This window comes from Zingiber officinale, chromosome 3B (genome assembly GCF_018446385.1).
Source record: "Zingiber officinale cultivar Zhangliang chromosome 3B, Zo_v1.1, whole genome shotgun sequence".
Taxonomy (NCBI): Eukaryota; Viridiplantae; Streptophyta; class Magnoliopsida; order Zingiberales; family Zingiberaceae; genus Zingiber; species Zingiber officinale.
The window spans coordinates 22732848-22740857 of NC_055991.1; the positions used below are offsets into that span (position 1 = coordinate 22732848).

At 36.5% G+C, this 8010-nt stretch overlaps 2 protein-coding genes across 2 annotated transcripts; one reads left to right on the top strand and one right to left on the bottom strand.

Annotated features, from left to right (window-relative positions):
* The first annotated feature begins 494 nt into the window (after positions 1 to 494).
* On the top strand, positions 495 to 1454 carry LOC122054754. Its single transcript, XM_042616191.1, has one exon. It carries the CDS (start codon positions 495 to 497, stop codon positions 1452 to 1454), a length of 960 nt encoding a protein of 319 aa, XP_042472125.1.
* Positions 1455 to 5084: 3630 nt separating this feature from the next.
* Positions 5085 to 7519, bottom strand: LOC122054755 (putative disease resistance RPP13-like protein 1). Its single transcript, XM_042616193.1, has 2 exons — positions 5827 to 7519; positions 5085 to 5737 (listed from the first exon to the last, which is right to left on the bottom strand). Exons 1-2 carry the CDS (start codon positions 7517 to 7519, stop codon positions 5085 to 5087), a joined length of 2346 nt encoding a protein of 781 aa, XP_042472127.1.
* Between the last annotated feature and the right edge of the window lie 491 nt (positions 7520 to 8010).

An 8010-nucleotide genomic window follows, 5' to 3' on the forward strand; every position in this document is an offset into this window, starting at 1 on the left:
GATTGGAGGTAAGCTTTTCTCCTTCCTTTCGTTTTCTTCGTTTAGGTTTTCCTTCTCGTTTTTTTTCTCGAAGGAGCAAAAACGATTTCGCGATTTCAAGAAGTCGGGCATCTGGATCGATCCAGCGATCGATCCAGGGTCGAACAGAAAGGATCTGGATCGATCTAGCCCCTGGTTCGATCGCTGGATCGATCCAGATCCTGGATCGATCGCTGGATCGATCCAGATCCTTTCTGTTCGACCCTGGAAGGATCTGGATCGATCCAACGACCGATCCAGGGTCTGGATCGATCCAGCGACCGATCCAGATCCTTTCTGTTCGACCCTGGATCGATCGCTGGATCGATCCAATTCCTTGGATCGATGCAATGATCGATCCAGATGCCCTGGATTGATTTTTTTTTTTTGCTGATTTGTTTCTAATTAATTAATTATTTATTCTGATTTTTTTCTTTTGTTTTTCTAGGATTTTGATTGTCTAGTTAGAATTTGCAATGTCTACGAATTTATCAAAAAAAGATAAAAAAGATATTGGTTGGAAGTATTGTTATCAAAATGAAGGGGAAAAAGCTGTTCGGTGCAAATTTTGTCATCATATATCGAATGGAGGGATTACTCGCTTGAAGGAACATTTAGCTCAAACTCATAAAGGGGTTGCACCTTGTGTTAGTGTTCCAGATGATATTAAGAAAGAAATTAGAGAATCACTTGACAAAATTAGAGCATCTAAAAGTAAACAAACTGAATTGTTACGAGAGATCGGTGAAGGTCCCCAAAGTATGAGTACGCAATCATCAAAAGTTGGAAGTGTAGGGGGAAATTCAATTGGATGTTCTGGTAGTGGTGAATCAAAAGGTAAAGGTACTCTTCATGGGTTTGTTAGTTCCGAACCTCGACAAACAACCCTAAATTCGACATACAAAAAAGATTTGTTGGTTGATGTGAAGCGTAGAATTGGTCGTTTTATTTACTCTGCCGCACTTCCGTTTAATGTTGTGAATGATCCTTATTGGCTGCCTATGGTTGAGGGCATTGCGGAATATGGAAGAGGGTTCAAGCCTCCTTCAATGCATGAGTTAAGAACTTGGATACTTAAAGCTGAGGTTGATGGCATCAACCTAATATATGAGGAGCATAAAAAGGCATGGAAAAAATATGGATGCACTATTATGTCCGATGGTTGGACGGATGGAAAGAATAGAAGTTTGATCAATTTTTTAGTAAATAGTCCCGCCGACACTTTCTTTTTGAAATCTATTGATGCATCAGATTCTATTAAAAATGGGGAATTGATCTTTAAATATCTTAATGATGTTGTTGATGAGGTGGGAGAGGAAAATGTAATTCAAATTGTCACGGATAATGCTTCGAATTACATTAAGGCGGGGGAAAAATTATGGAGACTAGACATAGAATTTGGTGGACACCTTGTGCGGTGCATTGCATTGATCTAATGTTGGAGGATATTGCAAAGTTGAAGATTTTTTCTGACACAATTGAGCATGCTAAGATGGTTGTGAAGTTCCTTTATGGTCATGGGACTATACTTTCTTTGATGAGAAAGTATACAAACGGTAAAGAAATTCTCCGTCCCGCTGTTACTCGCTTTGCTACTTCATTTCTCACTCTTCAGAGTATGTATAAGGTTAAAAGGCCACTTGAACAAATGTTTGCTTCCGAAGATTGGGTTAGTTCACCACTATCTCAAACAACTCAGGGGAAGGTCGTGAAGAGAATTGTTATTAATGATCCCAACTTTTGGCCACATGTTGCATTTTGTGTTAAGAGTGTTGTTCCTCTTGTAAGTGTGTTAAGGGAAGTTGATTCGGAGGAGAGATCGGCCATGGGATATATTTATGAACTTATGGATAAGGCAAAAGAGACAATAAAATTTAATTGTGGGGGAGTTGACAGAAAATACAAACTCATTTGGAAAAAAATTGATTCATGATGGACTCCACAACTTCATCATCCTCTACACGCGGCCGGGTACTATTTGAATCCGCAATTGCGTTATGAAGAAAGATTTTCTTATTGTGATGAAGTTAGAGATGGATTGTATACTTGCATGGATAGGATGTTGTCTTCTGATGATCGTCTTAAAGCAGACATCCAATTGGACTTATATAATAAAGCTGAAGGAGAATTTGGAACTCCAATAGCAAAACGAACAAGAATGTTGCGAACTTCGGGTAAAATTTTCTTCTTGTAACCGTTCTTGTAAAATTATACTAGCATTCATATTTTAAAATTATATACATTCTTGTAATTTTTTTTAATGTTATTACTTATTAGTCTCGTGGTGGGAACGTTTTGGAAGTAAGACACCCGAGCTTACTACATTTGCAATTCGAGTGCTTGGTCTCACTTGTAGTGCTTCGGGATGTGAAAGAAATTGGAGCACTTTTGAATCGATGAGTATTCTAAGTTTCTAACTCTACTTGAATTTTAATTGTTTTATAATTTTCATATCATTGTTTATTTTTATATATATATGTTTTCTTTTTTGTAATATTAGATTCATACAAAAAAGAGAAATAGGCTTGAACATGCAAAGTTGAATGCGTTGGTGTTTGTGAAATATAACTTCAAGCTTAGGGAGAGAAGTATTAGGAGGAGAGACAAGATTGATCCCATTGTAGTTGATGAAATTAATTCAGATGATGAATGAATAACTGAGAAAGAAGGTCCACTTCTCCCCGTAACTACTAAATGGCTTGAAGATGATGAATTATTTGAAAGTGATCCTATTGTGAGTGTGTCATCTGCTACCTTTGAAAGTCTTTTCGACTCAGATAAGCGAGTTGAAGATGTTGAGGATATAGTTGAAGTTCCTCCTACGAATTCAAAAAAAAGAGTTGCTGAAAATTCAAGTAAGCACTAAGCATATGCAAATTATTTATTTATATCTACTTCATCTATAATTGATTCTTAAATGTTGTATCTCTTATATAATAGGTGGAAGCAAAGACAAACAAGCAAGGTTGAGTCTTGTTGATGTGGAAGATAATCATCTTGATGCTGAAAATTATGGAGTAATTCCAACTTTTGATAGTGGAAATTTTCCAACCATAGACACTATTGATGATGATAGTGATATAGAGTTGGATGATATTGATTATTTTTAAGTTATATTGTTTTAATTATAAGACTTTTTAAATTGTTGGTATGAGATATTTTGACATGTAATGAATTATTATGATTAATTTTAGGTTATGTTATTTTTATTTTACTTATATAAGTATATTTTATTTTTTAAAATTTAAATATTGACGTGCACGAAAAGCTTGCGCTATACGCTACGCTATTTACGCTACGCAATGACAAGACAAAAATGCTATGAACCAACGCTACGCGATTTAAAACACTGATAAGAGCATAAGATGGACTGTAGAAAAAAAAAGCACAATTTCTTACATCTAAGAAAAATAATACAAGAGAACAAAACAATCTTGAATTTACCAAATCAAGGCGCCTTTATAACAATACAAAGTATAGTCAACTCAGTACTATGTGGAAGGAATATAAATGCACATCTAACCTCAATGAAAAATATAATAAACCACATAAATCAAAAAAAAAATATCTTTATTCCACCTCAATGAAAAAATATTCAGATCGCGTCTAACCTAGCCGCCAGGTTGCGGTGGCACTCGAGGGAATGGCTAGCCTTGCTGCTAGGCTATGGCGGTGGGCAATCTAGCTGCGAGCAAGGTCGTGGCCAACCTCACCGCCAAGTGGCAGTGACGCTCAAGCTTACGCCTAGCCTCGCAGCCATGGCTGAGGACCTGGCCGCTGCACTTTGCCACGACCAAATCGAGCCAAAGAGGGAAGAGAGGAGATGTACTAGCGACGGTCCCGTACTTTCATATGTTGGAGTGAATCGGAGATATGACTGATCGACGTGGCGTGTGAGAGTGTGGGAGTGCGGGAGTGAAATAGAGACGTTAGGGCTATAGGTGATTTTAGATTCCTAAAAAATTTAACGATAAATCTTAAATTCATCTCTAATTTATTCGTCGCTAAATTAACAATGAATTATGAATCCATTGAATTTGAACGAAATTTATAATGAATTTGAATCCATCGCTAATTTGCAAGAATTTTGAGATGATTTTTTTTTTTTTGCTAATTTTGTTGTAGTTTTGCGATGATTTTTTTTTTTGCTATTTTTTTTTTTTTTTTTGCTGATTTATGATGAATTATTTTCGTTATTAAAAGTCGTTGCTAAACTAATATTTTGTTGGGAGTGGGAATGCCGTACATATTCTCTTCTTGCGTGCCTATGACTTCGTACAAATTTTCTCATTGTCAAATTTAACAAAACTTAACTAAATGCAAGACTAAATAGTCTATTTTCTTCACCAACTATAATGACTCATCCAAAAGCAATAAGATTCAAACTTCCATGTTATTGTGGCAATAATAACATGGAAGTTTGGAATCTATATGGAAAAGGAGTTCCCCATCATTTTAATGAAATAAAATGAATGGTAATATTTCGATATGGATAGAGAGCACAAATAATAATTTACACTTTGCAAAATCATTCAAATAATATACACCGGAGGAACAAATAAATATCTTATGCCTTATAATGTACCATTCAAAGCACTCCTGAGGAAGCAGATCGACACAAATAAGTAGTTTATAGGTTACACTACACAATCCAAAAATAATATACAAAAGAGTAACTTTAGACACATAAAGACAGAGATGCAAGCCTACAAACACTAAAATCCGAGGATAAATAATATACATAGATAGAAGCAATGCATCACCAAACACCAATCTGATCTAGTGGAAATATGCTCCTTAGTCAAATTATATCAATTCCAACGAGCTACGACCTTCAAGTAGAAATAAAGAAACAAGTACATTTTATTTGTGATGATATTATAAAATCCACCATTAATTAGTTACTAACCTTAATCATAATGGAGGAAACAATTAGCCACGGAAGCTTGGTTGATCCTGTCCTATCTCTTCAGAGACCGATAATATTGATTGATCCTGTCCATAAAATAAAATAGTTGTACAAGGTTTTTTTCCTAACAATATTGAAAGATATGTAACAAGTTATGTTAAGAAAATAGAGGACTTACAAGGGTGATGAAACTTCCAAACTCATCCTTTATTTCATATTTGTATGAGTCCTTATTGAGCAATAAGCGTCTTTCACGATCAATGCTATCAATAGTAACTTTGGGAATTTGTTGAATGATGTGCCAATTTTGCTTCCCCTTGCTGCAACTATCTAGTAGAAGTGAATTGCATTCCATGTAAAATGTTTGCAAACTATGCAAAATGGCATTAATCAGCCTTGACACCCACTGTGGAAGCTGGTTTATTTCAGAGGGGAAAATAACTTCCAATTGCTGCAACATGCCAACCTTCTCCACATATTCCAACTTTGGACATAGATTAATTTGCAATAACCTATTTGAGGGAAGGATGCTATTTTTCAGCTTTGGACAGTAGCGGAAGAAACATTGTTTCAGACTAGGAAACAAATTGAGATTGCTTGCATGAACATCCTCGTTAGGATCCACAACATCATGTGCCTCACGCAATACCCACGCTTCCCAATTGGGCATGTTCTTGAATTCTAGGTACTCAAGTTTTGGGAATGCAGGATTTCTGTAGCCGAAGAATTCGGGCCCAATATTTTTTATTGCTTCTCCGACTTCAATTTCTAGGATTTTAAGATTGGGCAGTTGGCCCAAGGGAGGGAGCACTGTACATGATGGAAAATTGACAAAACACAAAAATGTTAGGTCAGCCAAAGAATCGAGTACAGAAGTTGAGACCATCCACTCAGGAAACTGTCAATGATGCGAAGACCTTGTAGGGTCGGTGGAGGACAGAGTTGGTTGAATATCCTCTCTGCCTCAGTGATTTGCTCCTCATTAGTTTCATTATCATTCATTGTCCATCCAAGAGTCAATCTCCTAAGAAATGCTTTATTCGCAAGCACAAAGTTTCTGTTTACCGTACTTGTGGCCCTTTCCAATTTATCCATCCGTAAATATCTTAGATTGCACAAATATTGCAACTCGTCCAAGTCACAGCCTCCATCCATCTTGTTCATGGAGTCACAATGGCCGACCAAAAATCCAGAAAGATAGTTGAGATTTTTTAACTTCCCAACTCCCTTTGGAACATGGGTGAGCGGAGTATCCTCAATTCGAAGGCACCTCAAATTGCTCAACCTTGTGATGTTTTTTGGCAGTTCGTGCAGTGATTCACATCCTGACAGATTCAAAGTTTGCAGGTTTGCAAGACGCTCAATGGATTCAGGAAGCTTTCTAATTTTTGTTCGATCAAGACCCAAGTATTTTAGATGCAACAATTTCATAAGAGAATCTGAGAGGTTGTCTATGCACGTATCACGCAAATCCAAGACTCTGAGACGCTTTAAGCTCTTAAATGCATGATCCTCTATTTTCTTGATTTGAGGGCAATTAACGAGGTGTAGGGCTCTTAAACACTTTTGCTCTATTATCACTTTGGGAAGCAATAACAAATCGCCTTGGTTTGAGATGGACAAATGACGAATCTTCCTCAAGGAATTTGCATTTGCGCATTGACCATCATTAATGATAATCCCTTCATCTACCATCAAATTTTCCCCAAAAGATCGTAAAATATCATGCATAACAAATCTGGTACCTGTTAAAAATATATGGTCCATTTGCAAAAAGTTGCTTGCAATGAGTTCTTTGTAGTAGTCTTCTGCGATATCTTCCATCAAAATATCTGATCGTTCAATCACAAACCCTTCGGCCACCCACAGTCGGATTATGTCTGATTGATTTGTTATGGCACGGTAAAAAACACAACTAAGAAAACACTGTTTGAGGTGACCAGGTAAATCCTCATAGCTCAAGTATAAAGTCTTTGACACTTCGTTTTCGTTCTCTTTCATAAACCATAAATCACTTTCAACAACTTTTTTCCACTCCCTCTTAGTCTTTTCCTTACGAAATAAAACACCTGCGATCACTTTAATTGCCAGAGGAAGACCATCACATTTTCTGACAATTTGCATACCAACTTCTTTCAATTCAGAAATTATTTGATCCTCTCCATTTCCAAAAACAATCTTTCTAATTAATTCCCAACCATTGTCTTCATCCATTTTCTCAACATGGTGAACAAAATCAGCTCTCATATCTGTTGCCACATCTTCATGTCTAGTGGTAAATAAGATAGCAGTTCTACACGAACCATTCAAAATGGAATTTCTGAGCAAATCTCTCCATACACTTGCGCTCCATATATCATCCAACACAAGAAGCAAACTTTCTGAAAGAAGAGAAACAATTCTGCCTTCAACTTCTGCTCTACTTTGAACACCATCATCATTTCCTCTTACACCTCTCAGTACTTGTTTGAGTAGCTCAATCTGAGAGTAGTCCTTGGATACATGTAACCACACTCTATTTGAAAATTGTTTTTTCACCATTTCATCGTTGAATAATTCTTGTGCTAGAGTAGTCTTGCCTATTCCGCCCATCCCAGAAATTCCCAACACATTGCTTCTTTTTTTGCTTTGCTCTATCTCCGAAATTAAGTTTTGGACAGCATCTACAATTTGTGTCCCTACAATATCTGTCGCCACATGTATAGGAGAGGTAGGAGAAAATGACTTTTTTACTGGGTTTTCTTGGATGCCTTCAATTCTGTGCTCTAATAATCTGGGTATGACAGTATTGTCCTCTTTTATTTCATCAAGTCTTTCATTAACTCTTTTTATTTGATTCCAAATGTTTTTGCGAAACTTAGAACAATGAAAGCAAGATGAAATCAAATTGATCGGAGAGCATACCCCAGAAGAAGAAGGATGGACCTCCAATAATCTACCACCTTTGATCAAGCAAAGATCAAGTATGTCTTCTGCATCATACATGATATCTTTTAATTCCTTCACCCAATTGTTGATCGCGGGATCTGTATGCCTTTTTTTTTCGGCATCTTGAATATAAATACTAATTCTTGATAATTTTC

Excerpts from the sequence above, each read along its gene's own strand:
- LOC122054754 (XM_042616191.1), top strand. The coding sequence starts at position 495 with ATGTCTACGAATTTATCAAAAAAAGATAAAAAAGATATTGGTTGGAAG.
- LOC122054755 (XM_042616193.1), bottom strand. The coding sequence starts at position 7,519 with ATGGGCGGAATAGGCAAGACTACTCTAGCACAAGAATTATTCAACGAT. Across the intron at positions 5,738-5,826 it reads AGGTCTTCGCATCATTGACA|TGCTCCCTCCCTTGGGCCAA; the intron begins GTTTCCTGAGTG and ends CATCATGTACAG.